This window comes from Gavialis gangeticus, unplaced genomic scaffold (assembly GCF_001723915.1).
Source record: "Gavialis gangeticus isolate Ggan-Ray unplaced genomic scaffold, GavGan_comp1, whole genome shotgun sequence".
Classification (NCBI taxonomy): Eukaryota; Metazoa; Chordata; order Crocodylia; family Gavialidae; genus Gavialis; species Gavialis gangeticus.
In genome coordinates this window covers 34430626-34457376 of record NW_017729034.1, presented here as the reverse complement: position 1 = coordinate 34457376, position 26751 = coordinate 34430626, and the positions used below count along the sequence as shown (strand labels likewise).

Genomic DNA, 26751 nt, shown 5'->3' with positions numbered 1-26751 from the left:
TGACAGGGCCTTGATCTACACACCCCCTCTTCTCCCCTCCCACCTTAAAAACAAGAAAAAATACCTAAAGGGGTACAGGAGATAAAACTTTGAGACAGAAGAGGTATACTTGATAAAAAAGGTTGAAAACCCTTGTCTTAAAAGAAGAAAATGTCCAGTGTCTCCTGGAATTGCAAAATTTAGACTGACCTGTGCTTGTAAGAAACATGAGGAAAAACCACACCAAACAGCGCCACAGAGGCATCTATGACTGATACTCCCAGGGGAAGGGGACCAGGCACTGCTTCACCAGCAGGGATGCGCAAATAAATAGAAGATGGATCGTGTTCCAAAGCACCACTTCCAGAGGCACTGTTTGGCTGAAGCTGCAAAATGCCACAAGATATAAATACTTTCCAAATACATCTTCATACATACATCTTCTGAACTAAAACCAGGAGGTAAGCAAAACAGGACATACAGCAACTTATAACTAGAAAACATATCAACAGGAGCTCTCCAACTACTGTGTCCCACTTATCCACATATTTGTCTACAGTACCAGATAAATCCCTGAAGGTTCAAAACAGTTAATAGTTTGGTGCAAATGTAATTTCAATCACTGTTGTGAATGTTAAGACAAGTGAATTAGAGACAGGCTGATCAAATTTGGGTCTAGGTGCAATTACAGCTATAAAAGTTGCAAAGTGATATTTCAGGAGGAAAAAAAAATCTTAATTCTCTCTCAACTTCAGTGGGAGGTGGAAAGGCAACACTAATTACCAGTGTAGACAGGAATGATTCACAAAGTGGACATTAAAGCTTTTGAGATGGTCCTCCTTGATATACAAAAATTTCTATAAACTCATCCACTAGTATGAATATACCATCAAACAATAACCTGGAATGATATTTCATATTGCTGTCTTAAAAAATATCCTACATTAGCATTCCATTATTTGCAATGAAGATGCGACAACAGTTCCAAAATAATATGCAGAAAAGTAGAATTTGTGATACCTTGTCTGAAAAAAACTGATGGGACTATTGCCAGATCTAATTAAACTTTAAAAAAGGATAGTTGACTAGCCACAATTGGGTGAACTACATAATATTCTTTACTAACCTTTTTTGTATCTAGTTCTATCACAAATTCAAATTGAACTCAGTAGGCTTTAAACCTATATAAACTTATAAAACAGGCTCAGAAATCAGGAGCATTACACTAGCCCTTCTAATCCATATTAGAAGTAGTTTTTAAGAGATCTGGATTTTGTTAAATAGAGCCAATGTAAAGTTTAATTTTATTTTTTTTATTTTTATCACCTGGTCTTCAATTGACTTATGATCCGTTTCCTGCAGCCAAGAGCCCAAAAGAACACTGTCATCATAATGGCAGAGAGATCTGAGAAGTGATGTAGTTGTATTAGCAGAGTTGTCTGTTAAAGTAAACTCTGCCACCAGCTCCCGAAGAAGTGCATTAAATGATCCTAGAAAAAAGAACTGTACATTAGAGTTGATCATTTTGCCTCTCATATAGCAGCTTTCATCATTGGATTTATGCTATAAATTCAGGCAATCAGCAATACCCTGATTTAACAGATGGAAAACTGAGACACAGAGAAGTAAACCTGACTAGCCCAACATCAGGAACAGAACTGCAAACAGAACCTAAGAACTCACAATGTCCAGAACCAGTCACTTAAAACCTAGAGATCATGGCAATTCCTTCAAGACTACAGTCCCAATTTTGGGAACACCACTTCACACATGGTGCTGCTAAGTTAATTTAAAGTACTTAGGTATTACTGTGAGGAATTGCACATCAGAGTCTATTTTTGTAAATATTATAAAATAGCACACACAAGCCACAGCGGAAAAAATATATGTATTATTGCTCTTTGTCCAATCTAGATACTAGCACACAAAATAAAATAACTGCTTCTGGACCAGAACAGATAAAGCATTTGAAAAATGTATTATAAACGTTACGTTTTCTGTATATTTGCTCCAGGACTTTTTTTATTTTCTAACAGTTTAGATACCAATACAGTAAGTGATCCATAATTAAAATTCTCCACGAAAATGTGCTCTGCAAATAGGTAAATGAGTAGGTTGTCCAAACTGCAATTTTTTCATGATTATTTTGCATACAACTTGTTAAATTTCTGAACACCCAAAATATATATTTTCCTCAATTACATCTATTCTTACATTACATATTAAAGAGACTTAGAAGCCACAAACTTAAGTCAAGAAATGTAGAGTTAAGGAAGAATACTCAGTCTTAACTCTACACTTTCCATACATACCTTCTAGTAAAGGGATTCTCAGCCTCCAACCCACGGGCCAAAGGCAGCTGCCCACAGGGCCGAGGAATCCAGCTCTTCAGGCTACCCATGGATTGGGAAATTAGGTAGCGAGGAAGCAGTGGCAGTACTGCCACCCCTTCCTGCTGCCAAAATCCCAAGTCCCACAGGGCAGATCTGAGCTGAGCCATGATTCTCCCTGGCATGGCCAGATCACAACCAGGCCACACCCCCTTCCCTCTGAGCAATAGGGCTGGGGCCAGGCTACACCTGCTTCCTCCCGCAGGGTCAGACTATTCCCCCTTCCCCAGCAGGCCTGCTTCAGGGCCAGGTCACAGCCCTTCTCTACTGTGGGGCCAGCATAAAGCCAGCCCAAGCCCCATGCCACCATGGTAGCTGGATCGGGCCCAAGCTGTCCCCTTCCCCCATCTCTGCAGCCAGATGTGGCCCCACCAGAGCCAGCCAAGGGAGGGATTGGGCACTGCTCAGCCTGCCTGCCGGTCAAAAAGGTTGAGCACAACTGTTCTAATATGTTCCCTCTTTGTACCACTTTATTTTGCGTGTTAAATAATATGTAAAATAACAGTTAAAATTCTTTAATGCCATAAAAACAGGAACTGGATCACATGTAGCAACCATAGCCAAGCCAAGGCATACAAATCGCAAAAATAAATAAATGTACTTATGTAATGCAATTTATTATATAATAAAATGTATTAATTTATTAGGGCGTTTCAGAAAGTAACAGCCATTTCAAAATAAAACCTTTGTGTGCGCGCAGTTATTTACTAGACCACATCACTCCTTTACAGTTTTAAACAATAAGTTTGACACCACCACCATCAGCACTGCCCACTGCTGTGTAGTTTTCCACTTAACTGCACACAAAACAGTTACATTTTGAAACCGTCATTACTTTCTGAAACATGCTTGCACATTACAATACATAGCTCATAAAGTATGTAATATGGAATACACAAACTATTAATCTAAACCAGGAATGTCAAAGTCAGTCCATGCCTTGGACCAGACCCTGAACATAGGGCTCCTTGCAGCTAGATCTGCAGCAGAAGTGGAGGCTGCAACAGGATCAGAAGTGGTAGCAGTGGGGCAACAGCCATGGGCCAAATGACTGCTTTCAGCATAAGCAGAGAGGCAAACATCAGCCAGTGGCTAAGAGGTCCCTTACCACAGGAGAGAAAACAGAACAAGAAGCCCAGCAGGTTGAGCAGGGATACATCAATACCCCCTGCCACCAAGGAACATGTCTAATAGGGCAATGGAACCATGGATTATGCAATATGCCTCTTCCCAGCACTACCCATGCCCTCAAATTTCCTGGCACACCAGTACCCTAGCATGCCATATATTTGACATCCCCAATCTAAATAACCACATTATATTTAAGAGCAAGGAACATAGTATTTGAATGTTAGAAGTTCTCTCTCTCTTATAGGTACTATCTTTTATTTTGAAATAGCAACATGGAATCTTCTTATTCCTGTATTCATACTGAAACGACAGAACTTTGATATCTGAGCCTCAACAACCACTCCCCAAGATTCCATTAAAAGAAACACCTAGTACATGTTTTAAAGGAAATGACCATATATATCGTTATTTACCTTCATAAGTTTTTGGAGGTAACAAAGCCAAAATGTCATAAAGTCTTAATCGGACCATAGCTGCACTAGCTTTAAGATGAGCTCCATGGGCTTTAATAACTGATGGAATACTACAGTGTAAAAAAAATAAAAAATAAACAATAAAAAGAGTTTAAGTATAGAAACATACAGCATTTACAAAATGTCTTTGCCATGTGCATTTCATAGCTGATATAATAGTAAATAGTTCAGGAAACTATTCAGAGCAACACATTTAAATTATTAATTTATTTTCAGATGTAACAATACTTAGGGGAACTTTATTAATGATGAAACTAGTATTATATACCCTCATATAAAATCCAAAAGTAATAGTAAGTCACTATTACTATAAATGTTCAAATGGTCCAAAATTTAGGTTCTTTAATAATAAACTTTTACAAAATAGTTAAGACCTAAATAAATATTTTCATTAAATTTGACGACACAGAACTGATCAGTAATAAAAATAGGTTAATTTTATTCTTAAATATCCTTTTTGAGTGGGAAGAGCAGAAAAACTGCTAATATTTTAACTTATGAAATGTGCTGAATTTTGATAACTTAAACTATCAGTTTATAGCAACAATAAGGATAAGTTTAAATCTATTTTAAATGTCCAGTTAAATTAAGCAGAGATGTGAAAATTTTTAAGTGTCTACTTACTGTGACATCATTGTCATGGCACATTCTATAGGTGTCATCAATTTTCTGATTACGTCTTCAGTAAGCAGTTCAGGACAGTGGGCAACAAAACTTCTCATAGCTAATAATGGAAAATTATTTCAATGCTTAATTGAAACAGAAATGGAAATAAAAAATGTCACCAATTAACCAAAATAGGGATATTAATAGGTTAGCCAATAAGCAATGAATAACAAATCTATTTGTATTAACCCTATAAATGAGGTAAGTAATAATAAAATTATTAAAAGTAATTAAAAATTCAAAACTGTTTTCTTTTTCAAATCTATTTTGAAAAAAAAGATGTGAAGTTACAAATTCTTTGTTATTTGCAATTTTGAAATTAACAAGCATTTAAAAAAACAACACAGGAACTTTGACCACTTCTTTGTAAGCCTTACCACACAGAGCTCCAGCACGACCTTCCAACGTTACTTGCCATGTAAAAGAATCTCCTCGTGCCTTCTCTGCTTCCAGCTCCTTCAAGGAACGAGGAAACACATTTCTCCATAACAGCAGCATCTTTGGTAGATGGTACCGAACAACAGAAGGACCTAACCAAGAAAATATTAATCTGAAACTGCAGTACCTATTTTTAAATAGAAATATACTGGGAATTTATAAGAACAAATCTGAACATTTTAAGAACAAAAAACTGAAACCATTTTACCTTAGCAGATTAACAGGGGGAGGGGGGGGAATTAGTAATTTTCATTTCCCAGTTAAAAGTGCTTCAAATAAATTGCAATGGTATGTTTATTTTTTAAATTACAGACACATCTATTGACTTTGAGTTCAGTAACGTTTTGTTTTATAATTTGAAGTCAAATTTAAGGAGCCAATGTCCCTCTACAAGTCTAGATCTTCATCAATTAATGTATGACTAACAGCTACCAATCTTGTTTTGGTCTTTACTTCATTGTATTCTTAATATTCTGAGTAAGACAAGTTCTTTAAACAACCTTAATCTCATTGTATTACTATTAGAAAAAATAACTGGTAGTTATTAACTAAATAACTGAGTGGTCAGTTCTTCCAACAAGTTCTGTAAACTATAAAAAACACTCCTGCAAGCTATTTTTTTACATTTAAAAGTTCAGAAAAGGATAATGAAAGCAGTTAAATATATCGTTAGGCATTCTTGTAATAAAATGTTACAGGTAGGATTATTTAAATAAAAAAGAAAGAAATTCAGGTGGAACTTGACTGAGATCAAACTATTACAGTGCACTGAAAGCACCAAAGTCCTTTTTATCATGTCTCCTAAAATTAAAAATTCTCCAAGAACATGGACATTTAAGAAGAGAATACTTAAATCTTCTCACTATATAATTTATTTACAGAACCCAGAGTCACAGAACATCAGAGCCAAATAATGGGTTGGATTTCAAAAACTACTACTACACAATGTTCGGACCTTTAACATTTGCATTTGAGCTCAAGATGTGAGATACTGAAATGGATAATGACATCTGGTACTGACAGGAGCAGAAAAGAAGTCCCTTTCCCTACTATAGCATTACTTATTTAGGTAAGGCACATTACTGGTGTGGGGAGGTTCTCCTTTCTCCACATATCAGTTATATGCAGTTGCTAGAGGAAGAACTCAGCAGAAGATAGCAGCAGTGTGACCTGATATGGTAATTCTTACTATCTTGCTGTTTTACACTGAAGTACTAATACGCCTCCTGTCCCCTAGCATTAGACTGGTACTGGATTACCACTGCACAGCAAACATTTACTGAAGCAGATAAATCCAAAATGCCAGGCACATTAAAACAATATTAAAAAAAAAACTACTAGTACAAACCTAAAGTCATAAGTGCTCCAAGTAAAAGCCACCCAGCTTGAGTGCGCTGTAAGGACAATCTGCTGTTCTGAGCAGCAGTTCGTAATAGATCCTCAGCAATACTTACTACCATCTGCAACGATTATATACAATAATGGATTTACAATGCAAGTTAAATCACTTAAAGAAACTATCAGAAAATAGCTGTTACTTGAGCTATAATATAATGTAAAGATGCCTTCAAACCAGATAATTTGTGTTAAGAACAGATCACATGTTTCTTGTACAAATAACAGAGTGTTAGCAGTGATGACACGGACAACCTCTCTGCGCAATCAACACATTTCTGACTGACATCCCAAAACACACTTCCATTAAACTAGAAAAAATGAAAACAAACCCGGTAAATACCTTGTCTGAAATACAGAAGTTCATGGGTTTTTTAACTGTTTAGCAGGTATGGGTTATATCAATACAATTTTAATGGTCAGTGTTGCACAACTTGTAGAATTACGTATTTCTGGATACAAATATCTTTAGCTACTGTTATATACAGTAGCTACACAGACTAAAATTGCACCTTTATCTCACCTTTCCTTTTGCATGAGGAATACCTAAAGGACATTGATGTACTCCACCGAGTAAAGCAGCCATTGCAAAACTATAGCCACTAACAGCTTCAGGAGAGGTCTTCAAATTGTTGAGCCGTTCCGCACATCTGTCCAGAAATGGAGTCAATTGGAAAGGCAACGCTACAGCTACACAGCGCAAGCACCATGCAGCAGCAAGTCGAGCAGCCATGCTTGGATGAAGGAGAACTGAGGTTACGGTCTCCAGCAACCCTGTGAAAAAATAGTCTGTAACCATGCAATTAAAAACATCTTCCTTATTACTATGTACAGGGGTCCAAAATAAGGTTACAAAAGCAAATTTAATCCTCACATTTCCTAACACTGAAGTGCTTGACTTTACAACCCATGTCTTTTAGTATGTTTTTTGTATGTAAATTCCAATATTCAGTGCCAGATTTAGGCATAAACTAAGTAAGCTTCACTAAGTAAGCTTCACATTATGAGGGGTCTCTAAATTAAGCCCTGGGCTGCGAAGGGTTAGCTGCCAGACCAGAAGTGACCGTGGACCAGCAAACTGCAGCCCCAGAGAGGCCGCGACTCCTACCACAGGGCCCACAGCAGCTGCAGTTGAGGTTTGGGCCTACCCCCCACCCAGGGTGTGGAAGTATCTTTACTTGTGTTCCGGCCAGAAACTCCAGCCATGGGGCTCTGTGTGGTGGTCTGCAGTTTGCTGGGCCGCAAAATAAAAAGGTTGGGAACCCCTAGCTTAGGGCCCCAGCATGTCATAATCCGGCCCTGCCTATGTTTTTAAAGAAAACAAACCAAATCAACAGAATTTCTATCAATGGCATCATACTGACCCCAACATAGTATACCAGAAGGGTTGGAACTGTCAGGTACACAGGGAAGACCTCTGACACTTGAACTAATGAACTAACTGATAGTGGTAACAGGCTGTAATTCTGTATGTTGCACAGGGGATAAGATCCATGTTGCCAGTGTTTCACAGATATTTGCTAACAAAAGATCAGTGGTTGGAAGCAATAGGTTTCATTCCAGGTTCTGGATGGAAGTGCATGCTATGCAGACTCCTTCCAGACTGTCCTTGTTACAGTCCCGTCTCTTACTCCACTTACAACTGTAGTGATTGTTTCCCCATTTTCTCTGCACCCTATGATGTTCCAACCTAACAATTCCCAGTATCCACACCTCTGCGCCATTCCTTGGCCCACTCTGTATACTACTCCTCAACCCAAACTCAGTCTCCACCCTGCATCTACTCAGGCATTTTGTCACCCATCCCATCCTTCAAAGGAAGGGTCACCCTAGATGTGCTCACTTCCCCAATCTATTCCCTCTGCCCTAGCTCTTGTCCCATCTACACTTAGAGAAGGCTGCTTCCCCCACCTTACTGCATGGGCACCAGCAACCCCGAGGACAGAGAGAAGAGTCACCTTGTCCTAAGGTTCAGTGCCCCACTTGTAGTCATGGGAAGCAACTGTAAGAAAAGTCTGCCTCAACCCCAGAGAATGTAGAAAGTCATACGTGATGATACTTTTCAGAGATGTTTGTTACCAAATTCAAATCCTACTAAAGGTGTGAGAACTGAGATGTTTAAAGTTTATAACTTTGGCAAATGTGGGTTTTTTTCTTTTTCTTCTTTTGGGGGTGGGGGAGCAGGCAGCAAAAAGATGTATGCAGAGCACAAAAGCAATCACTTCTAAAATTTCAAGACCGACATTTGGAGATGACAGATTTTTTCGAACTAAAATGCTGTAAGACCAAACAACATATTTTTCCTTGATATTATGACAGAAATGCTGAAACAGTTCTGCTGAAATTCTCCAAACGCTTAGCCTGAAACAGAAATCCAACACCGAAAATTTAGGGTCTTTATAATGGGAAGTACTGAACAACTTTAATTACAGGAGGTACAAGTAACTCCATCTATGACAAGCACTAGGAAACAGAAAGAGCAAACTCACTCCAATGTTTGAAGTTGTAATTTGAAGCAAAATGCTTTAAATAATTTTATAAACTTCATATAGACTGGTTTTAGCTATACTGATTTCATGTTAACTGGTCAATATATCTTATGAAATGCTACATAGTACCATTCAACTTCACTTTCATACCTATGGAGGGTTCTTGAATAAGAGGAGATGCAGTGGCATTCAAACTCTGAACTAAGCTACCCAGCTCTTGGAGGGCACACACCATCACATGTTGGCTTGCAGCTACATCAGCAGCTCCCGATTTATTTTCACTGTTAGCATCATTCACTACTGCTTCTGGAAACAAGAAAATCAAAATATCCTACTAAACTCTTATTTCACACTTGAATGGATGCACATAAAAATCACTATATTAGAGAGAAAGGAAAAATTAAGGTTTGCAGTTACATTAAAAATGCAGATAGTTTTCTACCTCGTAAGGCTTGGCAAAGCAAGTTAATTCAGAAAAAAGTAACATCTTTACAGTTATCAGCAAAGCCAAAGTAAATTGCCCAGCAAAGCATCAATTTACAGTACATTCTCAGAAATTATAGGGGGTGTCATTATAATTAAAAAAGCCATTTGACTGAGAAATGGAGAGTTATAAAATGTCAAACATGACTATGAAAAAATAGACATGCAGAACATCTATATGTATACGCACATATGCAAAATATGTAGGAATAAAACTATATTAGGAGTTTGGGATTCTGTATTAAGAATCTACATGCACACGCATGTGGGCAAAGAATGTGTGACCAAGCTTACAAGAAAATGCAAATTACATTAACACTAAAATAACAGTATGAGACAAATGTAATTTGATGGATTCTGCTATGTATATTTCCATGACATCTATACTTTGATTCTTCCCCACTGTCTCAGCAGGAACACCTATGGTCTGTGATAACACAGAAAAGATTTTGGTGTCTATTAAAGTCTTAGAAGACAATAAAATAAGTTTGATCAGGAGTGATTTTTTAGTCACAATTTAAATCTCCACCATTCCACAAAATAGCAAGGACTGATTCCTAATAAGAAGGTACCAATTTGAAGTTTTTATTTCATTCTCGCACGGTGGGTGACTAGTAAAACAATTTTTAAAACAGACAAAATTCGGGATACTAGGATTTTCTGCTGACTTTGACTAAGCAAATTTGCTATGGAAATCATTGCAATGACATGCAGAAATCTCTGCTACTTAAAAAAATTAGTCTTCAGAGTAGAACTAAGCTACCTGGAAGACTTAACTCAGCCTTGTCTGAAAAAGTTACCTTAGCCATTTTGGAGCATAACTACAATAATAATTCAGTAATACAGTAATAAATAGAGAAAAACACTGACATGTAGGGGTGCACTGATAGAGATTTTGGGGGCCAGTACCAATACCTGATATTTAAGGAAGCATGCTGGCGGATACCAAACTAATTTCCAATATAGCTGCCTCCAGCTTGTAAGTCTGGTGTAGTGGAAGGGGAGTGGGGAGGGAAGGAGTGTGGGAGGAGCAGATCAATGCCCCCCACGGTGAGGGAGGGGGCAGAGGAAGGGGCAGGCGCTGCCCAGCCAATTTGGAACTGGCACTGGATGGAGCTGCAGTTCGTGGGGGGAGGGGTGGCTCCCGCTGCTGACTGCACCCCGGAGGGGTGTGGGGGGGGATGTGCCAGATCTGCACTGGGCAGGGCAGGCAGGCTCAAGCCAGAGCTTTGCGAAGCTCTTCTTGCTGGAGGCTGTGCTCAGAGCGAATGCCAGCAGCACTGGGAGGGGGCTGCAGCCACCCCAAATTTTGCTGCAGCTCCGCTCCAAGTGCCACTGTGGCTGGCTGCCTGGCGCAGCCCTGGCTCAATGCCCCGCTTCCACCCACATGCCAAGAAGAGCTAAGGCTGCGCCAGGCAGCTGGCGGTGGTGGCACCGAGAGTGGAACTGTGGCAAAATCTGAGGTGGCTGCATCCCCCTCCCAGTGCCACCAGCGCCCACTCTGAGCCTAGCCCCTGGTGAGAAAAGCCCCACGCAGCTCCAGCTCCAGCCCAAGGCTGCAGTCCGCCTGCCCTGCCACATGCAGATCTGGGGGCACATGCCCCACCTCCCCTGCCCTCCTGGGGTACAAGCAGTGGCTGGAGCCACCCCCCTTCACGAGCTGCGGCTCTGCCCCATGCCTGACCCGCCCTGCATCAGCAGCACCTGCCCCTGCTCCCTCCCTCACCATGGGGGGCGTTGATCTGCCCCCCACACCCCTTCCCTCCCCTTCCACCACACCAAACTTACCAGCTGGAAGCAGCTCTCCATGCTGTCAGCTCTGCTCCTCAGTGACTGAGTGCTGTGCTGCAGCTGCACGCAACATGGGCATTTATCGGTCAAATTATCAGCCCCATCAAGCCGATTTCCAATACAGCCACTTTTCTTCATATTGGTACTGATCTGATATTGGACCAATGCATAGGTCGGTGCACCTCTACTGACTTTGAAGACAATGACAAACCTGGACAAAACTAGCGGGCCATTCATAAGAAACAAGTTGAGTACATCATTAGGTAAAGACAAAAATGGTTCTTACCTACTGCCTTCATTTGTTTACCAATGGCTTGACAGATATCCTTGGCAGCTGCTATCTGTGCTTTCTCCCCTAATAAACTGCCAACAGTTGCTCTCAGGATAAAGGAAACACATCTTCGAGAGTACACCGCCTCCACATGAGTCTGTGTTGCACGGGGATGGGAAACTAAATCCAGAACATGAGACAGGAATGTAGCAAAGTTGCGCTCCAACCACTGACCTCCTAGCGTTGTAACAAAGACAACATAGGCCTGTAGATACAGATACATATACACAGTGAATATGGAAACAAGAGGATATACTTAGTATTCAAAGAAAAAAATTAATGGTACATCTGTACTGAAAAACATTTTCTACTGGTTGTGAATGAGCAGAGCAGAAAAAGCTAAGTTAAATTAGCTCCATAGACCATAGTGAGACTCCTCCCAGTAACCAAGCTAACTCATTGTGCCCACGATATGCTACATTGTGCAATACACATAACCTCAGAAGCATTTCAGGAAAATGCAAATAAAAATACACATTAACTGTTTTCTTCTAATGTTTTCATTTCATATATGGCAAGTATATGCAAGATATGTTGTGGGTAACTTGATCTAGTTTTTTAAAGAAAATCTGAACTGGGGATTTAATTAAATGCCTGAAATTGCTATAAACTGATCCAATAAAAAAAAATACCCCAAATTCACTGAACAATATTTTGTAAAACAAATGCTCTCATCAATCACTACAAATGTCACGTAGACAGGGAGGTATGGGCTGGGAACAGGAAGGGAGGTCTCTCCTATGTATGAGACTCGAGAAACGTGGGTAGGAATGGAAGGGAACATGGGAGAGAGAAAAAATGCTGTCTTCTGTTATGGTTGTGAATGGGGAATGAAAAGCAAGGTTGGGTTGGGCAGGGAGAGGGAATACTTTCCAGCAAGGGTAGCATATAAATTAAATTAATAAATGGTTATTTATTTAAAACTGTAATTCCGCATCATACCAGTTAGGTAGAAGCCTACTATAACAGTGATATACATTTTGTCCATTACATATAAACCATAATTCTAAATTATGATTAATGTGTTCTATATTTATAGTCTTAAAAATAATTATGGCATATGTAAAAGTACAAGGTGTGTATAACAAGTTGCATGGGGAAAAATGGAGCACACTATTCCTACCCTCTCCAGTTTTAAACTAGGTAACTGTGACCTCCTGCACCCCAGCAGATCCCAATACAGTGGCACCTTATGAGAAGAGATGAAATCAGGGTACACACTTTATCTAGAACACCAGCAGGTAGCCAGCACAGATTGGGGATAGGTGTGATGTTCTCCCTAAAGGAAACACAATTTCAACTAGGAGCTGCATTCTGAACTATATCACTTCCTAAATAGTTTTAAGGTGCAGACAGCACCTGAAGTACTCTGTTATTTAAGGAACTTTTCTTGTATTTACTTACAAGAGCCAAAAATCTCAACCTGTGGTTGTCATATATTGCAATTTAAAAATAATAATTACAAAATTCAACCACTACTGCAAGTTAAGCAAAAAAATGTAAAAGAATATTTATGCAGACAAATTCACCTAATCTACCCAAATCACTAGATAATGAACCAGTGTGAAGCTAATTTACAGAAACCACTAATTGACACAGTATATGGCATGGTTATGCACTTATAATGTTTTGGGACAAACAAGAGAATCACAAATCTGAGGGTTTTTTTGTTTGTTTTTTTAAACACAGACCTGTAGCTACAGTGTAATACTGAGTGTAATACTGTTCCTCTATTTTGAAATGAAGAAAGAGAAAAAGAGAATTTCTAAAAAAATTATTACAAACCTGTGTGACACCAACTCGTACTTCTCGATTGACAGACCCTCCTACTTTTAACATCTCTCCACCACTCTTTAAGAATCCAGACCCTCCTCGCAAAAACCCTGTGGCCATGAGTTCTAAGACTTCCTCAAGTGTAGCCCTCTTCACATTCTGACGCATCACTTGTGGAAGGAAAAAGGCAGTATTTCAATCAGAGATATAACAAGACCTCATCAGCAATGATTTGGAGAGTCCATTAACTATTCACACCACTCTTGCAGTTTTCCAGCTTCCGCGTCCGCGAAAATGAAGTTTATTTCCTATATATGGGGACTTTTTACCATCTTGAACTTTCCCTGAGCATGATGAAGAATGCATGAGCCCGAAAGCTTGCAAAAAAAATATTTTTTTGCAATTTCTCAGTTGGTCTAATAAAAGGTATCATTTTGGAACCAAGAGTTCGAGATTTTTGCATTTCTTTTTGTCTCGGATCAACACAGCTACCACATACATCCCCGAAACATGGAAGATGCTGAATTTTAGCCAAAATCATCTTCTAATTTCCAGCCTATTCATGCCCTGTTCATATCCATCTGTTCTTGTATCAATACTGTCCATTACTTTACTAGTTCTTTCCTTCCCACTCAGTACTTGCTATCCAGGTATATACAGAGATCAATCATGTCCCTTCTTGGTCTGCTTCACTACACTAAATATATCCAGCCTTTTTAGTCTCTTTTACAGCATGCTCTCCATTCTTCTTATCATTCTAGTAGGCTTCCCCCCAGTTTAAAATATTTTCTTAAACAAGGGTGACATGTGCAACTGGTGCCTCCCGAGTCCGAGGGAGCACCGGATCACTGATGGGGGGGCGGCGGCACTCCCCCAGGCAAAACCAGAAGTCCACTTTCACCAGCACTTCCAGGGGATGCACGGCCTATCCCCTATATGTCGCCAATGAAGGGTGACCAGAACTGTACATAATGCTCCCATGGAGCGTTGTAAGTGCCTTGAACAATTACATACTGTCCTAACCTCTACTAGAAATTTCTTGATTGATCCATGCAAATGTCAAATCTTATATCTTTCTCACAGTTGTATCATATTGGCAACCAGTCATCCTGTGATTCAACTACTATGCCCAGGTCCCTCTGCTCCAGTCATTTTTATCTGATGAAGTTCCAGATTACAAGCAGTTCTTGTTCCTTCCCACCCCTTCTTCATATTCATACATAACAACTTATTTATGTACGAGACCTGGATTTTTTAGACCTAATGACCAAATAGGCACATTGCACCTGTGCTAATCACAGAAAAGATATCAGTTCAGATGAACTAAGATGTTTCTACCAAAAATGCTTAAATAATAAGTGGGAAGCACTGGCCCACCTCAGACCTAAGCTGGGTTGGTTCAGGTCACCGCTAGTTAATCATTACCATCCACCAGTCTAATATAAACCATTTTTTTGATGCTGTCCATGGAAAATATGCCTAATCCTCCTCACTCTATGAGCCTTGGGCTTCTACAATGATAACATGGCTCCTCTCTGTGCCTGGGCTAACTGTTTGACTTCATTCTGAGTCTGACTAATCTCCTATGGTTAATGATGTATTTCTTTCTTGAGGACTTCTTTGGTTTGTCTCTCTTCCATGCTCTCTGAAAGTTCAGCTCTAGAGTTTCTCTCTTAACCCTAGTGTCTGGGTTTCCTCAGAGCATGCCCAATCTATTTCCATTTTTCTTTAAATCCTCCTTAGTGTCACCAGACCAACTCACAAAACTATTAAATGCTGGGAGTATACAGAGGAAAAAAAGACAAGTATATCAAAGAAAAAAGAGTTTTCCCTGCTAACTAAGGCTACAAACAGATGTTGCATTTATCCTAGGATAAACCATTTTACCCTGGGACAAAATACAATCGTTCAAATAACCAGGTCCATTGTCCTAAGATAAATCGTAAAAAGGTTCACAGGATAAGTACTTTATCTTGGGACATCACAAAGTCCATCTGAATAAGTACCCCAGAATTGCTTCACTGAATAAAGGACAGAGAAGTGGCTGTGCATTCAACAAATACAACTGTCCCTGCCTAAAATGCTGAGTAGGAGAGGGTGGTTTGGTCACTGGCAGAATGCAGGTGAAGTGACTTGTATATTACGGGTCTGGATGGATTACATTTGAGGTCCTGGTTGGCGTGCCTTTACTTTTAGAAGTTTTGTGTTTTATGCTAGCAAAATGCTTCAAGTGAGTTATTTCTTCTACCTCTTTATGTGAATACAACTGGATATGCACAGACTTAACTCATTTTATAACTCATTTTAGTTTACTGTACACTAATTAGAACTGAAGTCTACAATGTAAAACAAAAACATAACTCATCTTCCCTAAAATGACATCTCATGCAATACGATTTTTTAAGGCCGGTATACCTGTTGCTTGCTTTGGTATCAATGCTGTAGCCATGACAGTGCCTAAAAGCTTTGACACTGCAACACGCACACCATAATTTGAGTTTTCCAAGGCCTTAAAGCAGAGTGTTGCCACATTTTCTAGTTCAGCTGTCCACATAAATACAGCTTCATTCTGTAGTTCCAGCAGGCACTGAGGAAAAATAAGAACTATTGAATACTACTACACCCTTTTTCTCCAATTCTGATAACTAATATAATCACACAGGTTACACTTATCTAGTAAATATTTTTGTAGAATACAAGGGTTTCAAACAAAATTCTCACGGGCCAGATCCAGACTGCAGAGATGTGCAATTTGGAGGCAGGGCATGCTGACAAAATGTAGAACAGCAAGCCCCATTAGGGTCACATGTTGGTAGTAGGGTACAAGCAACAGCCCCACTGCTCCTGCCATCAATTGTCCCTGTCTGGATCTGACGCAAGGGGCCAGGTGAGCTTGACACTCCTGACTTACTGTATCTGGACAGACTGTATTGGTCACAATGCACCAAAGGCCTCCTCAATTTTGTGGAAAAAGTTTATCCCACCCTCTATTTTAAAATGGGCAGTGTATACAGTCTCCTTAGTCCACTGAGGTTTTAACACTTCACACTAAGACTTTTTGATAATATGGGTCTCTCTCTACTACACCATATTCTTTCCTGTATATGGACTAAGACTGTATGAGTCCTGTGTGTGTACACTGTTGTTTTAAAATAATTATGTCATAGGATCAAGTCAAATATGAATATGCCATACACTAAATAGATAATAGCCAGCTTAAATACTGTAGGACCAGGGGAAAGATTGTTGTTTGAGGATTGCTCTAAAATCTAAAACTGCAATAAAGTTTACGTGTTGGAATGGGCATGCGTTAAATTACAGCTTCATTTTTATTGTTAATATTACGGAGTAGAATGAGTAAATAAGAGTGTATTGTTTAGGTCATGTCTTTTTACCTTGTCCAATCTAGTTTTAAATGACAAGGAGACGGGAAAGACTGGTTTATGAGAAACAATTAAATGAATTAGTCATGAATACCAACTTGCCATAATTGATCAACAAATAAAAAGTAACATGAATATAACCTATAAATATATGAAGAGCATAAACATCAGCTTGGAACAAAAATTTAGGCTGAACATCAGGGAAAAAAAATCTTCCTAATGCTGAACTCTATTAGAAAGTAAGAACATAGAAATACAAGCCACATTACTTAGGACATGACTACTAAATTGAACAAGGCCTAAAATACTGTACTGCACAGATCATTCCTGCTTCTGTAGCTCCAAATTTCTATGAAACACCTTTAGAAATGTAATTTCATTTTTTCAAAGACTGCATCTCCAAATAAAGGTGGCTCCTCTCTGTATCATGAATTTGCTTCAAAAATAGTTTACTATTACTAATTTCATACTAATTACAATCATCTATATAGACAAATATCAGATTTAATGGAAATATACAAAAGCTCTCTCATGAACATTTCTTACCACATCAAACTCTTTCATTCTTCCAAACATAAAATGATTAGTGAAAACTTAAGCAACTGAACAGCAAATTTTGTCACTTTCCTCATTTAACTGCTTTTGGGGTACAAGGGAAACAGGATTCCTAAACCTTGTAAAAAGCATACCCACCTTAGCTACTGCACATCGTACAGCCATAGATCGATCTGTCAGCAGAGATCGCGCATTCTTATAAATGTCACGATGGCAAGAAGCTGCTGCACCGCCAAGTCCATTTAAAACTTTCTGCAAACTCATTAGTATTTCACTTCGACCCTGAGACTGCAAGTAAGAAAGCAAAGAAAAAGTAGTTTTTAATTGGCAGCACTCAGTAATTTTTTGTCCCCGAGTATCAGTATTACAATTGTATCATTGTTCTTTTTCTGCAGATATACCTACAGAGTATAAGAACTTCTTTTACTAAAGCCCCTTAAAATATATTGGTACTGAACAACAATTTCAAACTTAGTGTGCAGCATCTGTAATAGCATACTCTATACTTGTGTGAAACAGTCTCAGTTGTTAAAACAGATCATTGTGTAAAATCCAGTTTTTGGTGAACATGGAGTAACACACTCCCCTGCTAAAAACCTAACAGAAACTCCCCAAGGTCTCCAACTAGTGCAGCAAAAGCTGCCTCTCCTGTTTCAAATACTAGGTGTGTATTGTACATAGTGTATTACACTGTACATTCAATAAGAAACAAGATTTAAATGTAGTGCACATGTGCAAGTTATTGTTTTAACCATGAAAACAGTACTGCATTAATGCAGGTGATTTTTTGCATTTTACTTCATACACAAAAAAGGGGAAAAAATATGAGCTATTTAGTTAGTTTAGCTCACAAACTTCTTCAGCAAAGTCTTTCACCAGCCAATCCCCACTTACCCTGGATACATATGTCAAGCATATGTACTGATGCATGTAATTTTTAAAGTATGCTCTGTATCCAAGCATCAAACCTATCACAAACGCAAACAAGGGAACCTAAGAACGGAAGCCACCTCCTGGGCCATCGAGTCTAATTCCCTCACATTTGCAGGCAACCATTTATCCAAAAGGTCAACAAGATAAAACACTCTTGACCTCTCTCATACCCAGAGTCATAAAACAGTCTACAAAAACAGAAGTCATAAAGCAGTTTATAGCCCTACAACAAGCCTCAGGCAAAGACCAGAAGAAACAAGGGCATTGCCAATGCCTTGCCGTGACAGTGACAAAAAATATGTTGGTTAACATATGCTCAGATGATCTTGGAAAGCAGTCTGTACCTTTTTTACAGAAGAAAGCAGAAATCCCCATAATCGCCTCACTCATAAAGGACTGAGCACTGGACTAAGATAAAAAGACAAGAACATGCACCCCAAAGACCAGTACCTGTTACAAGGATTATGTTGGCTTGTTCCACTCATTAAAATATTCAAAATTTTAAGCCAATTATACAGTACAAATAAACATTCATCTTTATATTGATATGGGCTGCACAGGTAGCTACTTGCCCAATACATAAGAAAAGCATGAAGACATTTAAACTGAAAGTAGTTTGGGCCTTAAAGAAAGCTAGGTTTGTAGCTCTAAGATAACACATTCCTATAACTTACCTCTGCACTTTTCAGAGACTTTAAAAGATTGTTAACTGTTTCTGGAAAAGAACTGCCCAGCATCCTGCCCATTTTCTCATAAAATGCTCCAACACATGCCACAGCAGCCCTACAAAGAAAAGATAGTGCTTAGCAGCTTCCTTTTCAAAACGTCTAACACATTACTTGATACGGATCAGCCTAGAAATTACATTTGAAAATAAATTTCTCTATGTTCTTAATGATCGTTGATTATTATAAAATTATTTACTATGCACTAGCCACTATATTCATTATTCACTGTGAACACTTCACTTAGCTGAACGTTTTTCTCTCACTAAGCTTACAGGCGCAGAGATGCATCTAAGCAAATTCAGAGGCAGAATCTATACTTTAGGCCTCAATATGCACTTGTGTGTTCACGCCCCTGCAGAATGAAAACCTTTAATGATTGCAAAAACATTCTCCAGGAAAAATAGCTTCAAAGCTACACTGTTTATATTTTGAGGCCTACTCCCTGCCAACAACAGGGGCTGGCAATCTATGGTCCGCTGGTTGGATCCAGTCCACCAAGCAATTTCATCCAGCCCTTGAAGCAGGGACATAGTTAGCATTTTGGCAGAGGATGGCTAAAAAATAAATCCATGGTATATTGGCAGCCAGGGGGAATGAGTAGCAGAGGAAGTGGCAGCAGTGGCCAGCTTGCAAATGGCATCTCACTTTCAGAATGAGCGGAATTATTTTGGCCTGTGACTCCAAAAAGGCTGCCAACCCTTGGTACAGCAAATTTTACAATGCACCTAAGATTACAGACACTCTTAAATCATTACCTTTATGCAACTTTTGCACCCACATTTTCCCCTATGTTCAGATACTCAAATAAACTAAAAGATTTTAAGTTATCCTACATTTCAATTAGAGATGCACACTGTCAGTCCAGAAGCTTAACAGGTTTAGCTCCTCTGCATGTCAAGGCTGTGGACATGCAACTTGATGTCACAAAGGAGCTAAGTGTCTCAATTTAAAATCCTTGCTAGATACTATTTAGGATGCTCAGAATTGTGTCTTCCATCACTGACAACATAATTATCCAAGCAGTTTCTTTGTTTGTTACAAACTTATCAAAGGATTCACCTCCTCAACAAGAACACATTGCATTAAAAGTAGAAAGTACTAAACTTAAACAGTCTTTAGGTAATCTAACAGTCGTGTTGCAATATTATGTGGGAAAGTAACAATTTCAAATTCTTACTTCACAAAAAAATGCCCAAATTCTCTCCTCAAACATCCAAGCAAAGATAGTTTCCACCCAAAGAGTATTTCTGATGCTACTGGCTCCTAGCAGCCATTAAGAATTTTATGCCTGATCCCCAAAAAAATCATTCCTCCAGCCATAAACATCTGGCATGGTAGGATACAATTTTTAGAATCACATGGAAAATACTGCAGATCCCAACAGTGCAACTGCAGGTGTGCAGGGAGCCCAGCACAGGGACCAGGTCCTTGATGCTGGGTTCCCCACAGCCAAATCCTCAAAGGAAACTGCAGACATTAGGAATGGGCCAGCTGTGTCCTGGACCCCCACCCCATCAAAATAATCTGGGACTCAGACCAGCTGATTGAACCAAGACCCAGGGCTGCCCCCTGATCTCGATGATTAGCTGACAAACGAGGTCAGGCAGTAGGCAACCACTATACATGCCACGCATCTAATTTAAAGCAGGATACAAACCAGCCACAAGATGTGAAACATCTGTGTGTCTGGTTTGCCATTTCAGCCCACTATAAATTCTTTGCACAATAAATTGTAAAACGCCCATATACAATTAACATGTTAACTGCACAATAAATATAATGCCTGCACAGGGGGGCATTGTTAAACATATTGCTACAGCAATGCATAGGAGCCAGTAAGAAGTTGGGCCCAGTTCACTAAATACTGCATAAACAAATAGAAGTAGATTGGATTTTTTTTAAACACACTAACTGAAGTTATAAGTCATAGCAAACTGTTTTAAAGCCCTAAGTTACTAATAGCAAGACTGGAATAGTATCTGAAATGTGAACTAAAACCACATACACACTTAGCAATTATTTATTCAAGAGACATATACTGCATACCACAATACTGTGGTTTTCAAACTGTGCTCTGCAGAACCCTGGGTTCTGTGATAGGTCACAGAGACTGGGTTAACGGTGGAGTGGGCAGGGAGATAGTGCACCACTGCTGCCAGGCTGGGTTGCTTGGCTCTGTGTCAGTCTTTACATTAGGTGTAGGGGTCCCGTGGCAGAAGAGATTATAAAAAAGGGTTCCATGAATTTAGGAAGTTTGAAAACCATTGCTATAATAGTTAAATACAAGCAGAAGACAGGCACCTTTTAAGTACATAACATTACGTAAAAGTTCCCTCTTAAAATAAATAACATTTTTTAGGATTCAACCTGCAAGTTGTCATATAACATTTACTTGAGGGAGTGGACTGTCCCTATAAATAGGGCCTACCTAAATTGGGGTCTCTCAGATTTCAGAAACCATGAAACCTGGGGTTGCTGGCGAAATGCACGAAAAAACCCCTAAATAAAAGTAAGTTTTTATTAAGTCTGCCCCTCCCGGGCAGGCCTTACAGCTCGTTGCTGCTGACGGGGCAGCACAAAGGGGGCAGCAGATAAGATGGCAGTTGCCCCTGCCAATACAGCGCCAGACAAAGGGCAGCCAGCAGTCAATATGGCAGCTGCCCCCTCGTCCCTTTCCCTCCCCCTCACCTCCCAGGCCTCTCCACCAATCAGCACTGAGGGCTGGGCTGCCACAACATGGGCTCTTTGTCCAAGACAAAGCTGCAAAAATGGCTTGGACTCACCACAAGTTAAGTAGGTCCCTACCTATAAATACTTTTATAAATTACAAGTTGAGGCATTTCTCCATTGTGTTACCAAGCAGTTGGCTTTCCTTTAGATGGCACATATAAAGATTAATTCTGACAACATAATATCCCCTTAGCTGGAAGATAGACCTTTAACTTCCAAAGAGCCATGTGGACCTTTGTCTACAGACTTCTCTGCACACTCCCAATCGTGCTCTTGCTTTCTGTCATTCACACAAAGTAACAACACATATGTAACATACACACACACACGTGCGCACACACACAACTCAACAAAGTTTCTGTCCTCTCCCGAATCTCTCTTGTAATATACTCATCTATTTATTAGACGCACACACAGGAGAGCTGGTACTATAAAAGACTATTTTCCTTAAAAACCATTACTACCACCCATAATTCATTTTACTTACAGTTTGGTTGGTAAGTAGGCAGCAGTGTCATCTTTACTTTTGATAATGTCATTACACTTGTCAAGTGTCTGAAAAACTGTAAATGTATCTCCAATGCTGTAGAGAGCTGCAAGATTTTTAGCCAATAATTTCCGTGTGGGTGGCCCAGGAGAACTGCTGATAAGTCCTGTTAGCTGTTCTACAAGTTTCTTTTGTTTTTCCTTGACATCTGTCTGTTAAAGGAACAAAAGTGGTATCTTTCCACTCATATGCAATTCAACATCATTTCAATTAAACAAAAATTCACATTATACTCAATGCTAGCAAATATAGCTATTATATGAAAAGCACATATGTGGTTGCTTAGTGAGAAGTTATTTCTATTCTCTATTATCTATTAGCAGTTCAAGAATAGATTTCTACAGAATCTTGCACACTTCAAAGACTTCCTCTCTGCCATTTTTTTCACCTTCTTTCCTCACCATCAGAAGTCTCCCCAATGGAAGGGAAGTGCTCTACTTTCCCAAATATGTATCATATTACTGAAGAACTGCAAAACCTTCTAATTCAGATGTGTTTAAATGTATAGACACTTAGCACACATAATGAGGAAATAAACAAGCACAGGTAACTAAAAAACTCCAAGATTCAAACTAAAGTATACAGATTTGTTTTCATAGTTTCATAGATGCTAGGGTCGGAAGAGACATATTAGATCGAGTCCAACCTCCTGCCCCAGGCAGGAAAGAGTGCTGAGGTCAGATGACCCCAGCCAGGTGTCTGTCCAATCTCCTTTTAAATACCTCCAAGGAAGGGGACAGCACCACCTCCCTTGGAAGCGTATTCCATATTTTGGCAACCCTCACTGTAAAGAATTTTTTCCTGATGTCCAGTCTGAATGTGCTCTCTTTCAGTTTGTGGACATTATTTCTAGTTACCCCAACAGGCGCCCTGGTAAACATCGTATCCCCTATTTCTTGCTGACCCCCCCCCCCCCCCCGATGAGTTTAAAGTCACTCCTCAGATTGACTCTGTTGGCAAAGGCATGATATAATTAATAGTCTCTGGCCTTTTAACTAATTTGGAAGCTAGGTCACAGATGCTGAATGACGGACATTAAGTGCAAACCTGATGTAGCAGGGGAGGGGCCAGACTGATTGAACACTCTGATGTGACATAAGCAAGCAGGGGGCTACACTTCAGAGTGAGCTGTGGGCACTTCGTTAAAACCTGTGAAAGCCAGAGACGCTACAGAACCAGGAAAACATCCTGAGACAGAACACAGAAGTCGTGGAAGACATGAGAGGGGTGAGAGATGTGCTGTTATTAAAGTAACCAAGGAGTAAGAGGGGTGCAAATTGCCAAGGCTAAGATGAAATCTGTGGGACCATCCTCACCAGCTATGATGGCCTGTGGATCCCCCAGAAAAACCTTCTGAATGCCTAGCTGCAGACTCTATTCTCTGGACTACCTAAGACTTATGCAAAGTTTCTGTTGCATCTTGACTTAGGCTGAGTTGTGTGCTGTTGCTGTGTCTTAGTTGGCTATGTCTTAGATTAAGCATAATTTTTTCTGTTGCTCTTTGTATTACGCTTGGAACTGCAAATTGCTGTGCTCAATAAATTCTCTCTTCAGTGAACAGCCTATTCTTATCCAGGCATTTTCATGATTTCGGTGTCACCACTTAAAGTCCAGTAACAACTCCTTGGTCTTACTGCTACAGTATCGACGTCCATCTAGTATCTTTAATGCAAATGAAATTATCACAAAAGTTTTGAAGTCAGGGGGAAAAAATTACCTTGTTAGCAGCTACCAGAACTTTATCCAAAAACCGCAGCCACTCAAAAATGAAGACTGGTCTCTTTGCTTCTGTGATCTGAACCAAAGCCTCTTCATTTAGCAACAAACTATGAGCTAGCTCCATCTCTAGTTAAATTCTGATTTTTCCTGTAGATTCATGTATTCCCTCTACAAAAAGGTTACTGTAAAACAGTAGATGAAAAATATTTTAGTGAGTTGCAGTGTTCAGCATATAAAATTATGGTATCAAACCATAATCTTACGTACATTTCCACTGAACTAGTCTCAAAGAAGTCATACTCACATGTTTAAGATTAGCCACAAACATGGGTATTTGAGAGATCAGGACCCTAAATGTTAAAAGTAGAAATTCATACAGATATTCCTGTGAAATCTGAATTTGTTTCTGGCCAGAATGATGTTGAAGTCCCTGTTTAAAAAAAAAAAAAAAAAAAAAGCAACGCAGAGAGAAAGTTACCGACCAAATAAAGGAACCCCCCTTATTCTCATCTTCCCAAAAAGACAGCACAAGGAGTATCAAAGTGATGTTGTAGCCATGACGGCCCAGAAAATACAGGAGAGGAAAAGATTTTTGTGTGTGATATCTTTTATTGGACTAACTGCATGATTGGGAGTCTCAGTATCCACAGACCCTTCCCCCCTCCTTTGTGGCTTGTGGAATGAATTTAGCTATCCCTTTAACTTCACCAAGACACTGGGTAGACTGAAGAGCACAGTATGGAACAATCCATCACAATTTAGGGACCAGCATGGTTGGTGGGATTCGTCTTTACACATTCTGGCTGAGGGCTCTCTCTGAAGTAAATAGCCAAGAAACTGCATTTCACAGAGCCAGAATGGCACAATTCTATAAAACATGCATTTCACCAAGTATAACTCCATTCATTTGCCAGACCCCTCTCAAAACCAGGGAGATGTATTCCCAAATCCCCACATCTCTGCTACAAACAGCAGCTCCACATGAGTAGACAGAGCATGTGCACCCTGCAAATAAATTCAGAACAAACCATATCAAAGCACTGCTAAGAACTATTATGATATCCCACCAGAAACAAAACCCAGGACATAGGCAAGTACAGCACTGCTGTGAACACAGTTTCATGTGTAGGACTTTGCTGTGGAGATCCTGAGGTAGTCCAGGTTAATTCTGCAATTAAATCAGTGGTCTACAGCACAGTAGCCACACTGTGTCTAAGTTACCAGGCAGACCTTGAAGAATCTATTGGGCACTGCACTACCAAGGAATATGCAAAAAAGAGGTACAGCAATGAGCAGTCATAACGATTATCCTCTAATCTCTTCCCATAAGCCCTCTAACTAGTAGTGAGCAATTCCCAGGGTGCAAAGGAAAAAAGGATTTCCCCCACCCAAGTCAAAGGCAAGAATTGCCTTTGGTATGGGGTAAGATATTCCATACTTGACAAAGCAAGGGAGGTTTAAACTGGATATTAGGAAAAACTCTCACTAGAAGGATGGTGAAACACTGGAATGGGTTACCTAGCGAGGTGGTGGAATCTATATCCTTGGAGGTTTTTAAGGCCCGGCTTGACAAAGCCCTGGCTGGGATGATCTAGGTGGGGATGGTGCTGCTTTGAGCAGGGGATTGGAGGACTAGATGACCTCCGAGGTCCCCTCCAACCCTAATATGCTATGATGATTCTATGAAAGCTGAGAGAGGCAGAAACATTCCCAGAGGTTTCCCAGGTCCTAGCAACCTGGGGTAGGCAAAGCTTCACTAGCAGCCTGCAGACCATGCATGTGCACATAATCGTGATGCAAACAGCAGCCAACATGCTTGCATCCAGCAGAGCATGGATCTTCTAAGCAGGCAGAATGTTACAGAGAAAATACCTTTGATCCAACTCAAGCTACATCAACAATGTTTTACCAACTTCACCCATTAAGGGGTGTGAAAAAAACTAACTTACCTATCTCAGCAAAGCCACAGGAGTGGACAGAGTTATGTCAAGAGAAGAGTGCTTTTGTTAGCTTATGTCATTTAGGGTAATGATGAAGCTACACTGGCTGAAAAATGCATCAGTATATGCTGCATCTAGACAAGAGGGCTTTGCTATCACAGCTATACTGGCATAGCTATAGGGGCAGGGCTTCTTGGGGGAGACAAGATTTCACGGCCCAATGTAGGAATTGGGCTAAGGTTCTTGCTAGGAGTACACCAATAAAGATTTTCTTGGCCAATACTGATAGGTGATGATTAATCAACCGTATCAGCCGATACCGATCCAATAACCTCTGTTCTCCCCACAGAATTTAAACTTAGTCATGCCCATCACAGGGATACAAAGGTAGGAGGACTGGGGGAGGGCCAGCATGGTTCCCATCTTCGGGGGGGGGAAGGAGGAGGACCCGGGAGGCTATGGGCCAGTTAGTCTTGCCTCAATCCTGGGAGGGCTTTTTGAGAGAATTGTTCTGGTCCATGTCTGCGAGGCACCAGCGGGGGAGATCATGCCTGGGGGCAACCAACATGGGTTCATTAGTGGCAGGTCCTGTTGGACCAACCTGGTGGCCTTCTGTGATCAGATCACCAAGCAGGGGTAGCAGTGAACGTGGCCTTCCTGGACTTTTGGGGGGCCTTCGACGCTGTCTCTCACCTTGTTCTCATTGAGAAACTAGGGGACTGTGGTGTCAACACCCACACAGTCAACTGGGTCGCCAACTGGCTGGCAGGCCGCACCCAGACAGTGGTGGTGGATGGGTCATTTTCGACCTGGAGGGATGTGGGCAGTGGGGTTCCACAGGGTTCGGTCCTCAGGCTTGCACTGTTCAACATCTTCA

The 26751-nt window shown here is 40.1% G+C and overlaps 1 protein-coding gene across 4 annotated transcripts in view; it reads right to left on the bottom strand.

Moving 5' to 3' along the window:
- HEATR5B (HEAT repeat containing 5B) overlaps nt 1-26751 on the bottom strand; it is a 104891-nt gene that overhangs the window by 75811 nt on the left and 2329 nt on the right. For 3 of the 4 annotated variants that reach the window (XM_019526912.1, XM_019526914.1, XM_019526915.1), the window contains exons 2-17: nt 24239-24364; nt 23933-24116; nt 22156-22367; nt 18885-18993; nt 17416-17565; nt 15755-15926; nt 13352-13509; nt 11522-11771; nt 9112-9267; nt 6996-7246; nt 6426-6537; nt 5017-5169; nt 4598-4697; nt 3914-4023; nt 1306-1469; nt 190-365 (exon numbers count right to left, since the gene is read on the bottom strand). In XM_019526912.1, coding sequence (XP_019382457.1) covers nt 190-365; nt 1306-1469; nt 3914-4023; nt 4598-4697; nt 5017-5169; nt 6426-6537; nt 6996-7246; nt 9112-9267; nt 11522-11771; nt 13352-13509; nt 15755-15926; nt 17416-17565; nt 18885-18993; nt 22156-22367; nt 23933-24058 — 2399 coding nt within the window. In that variant the 5' untranslated portion in view covers nt 24059-24116; nt 24239-24364. The remainder of the gene's footprint in view (nt 1-189; nt 366-1305; nt 1470-3913; nt 4024-4597; nt 4698-5016; nt 5170-6425; nt 6538-6995; nt 7247-9111; nt 9268-11521; nt 11772-13351; nt 13510-15754; nt 15927-17415; nt 17566-18884; nt 18994-22155; nt 22368-23932; nt 24117-24238; nt 24365-26751) is intronic. The other variant, XM_019526913.1, reaches the window with a different exon arrangement.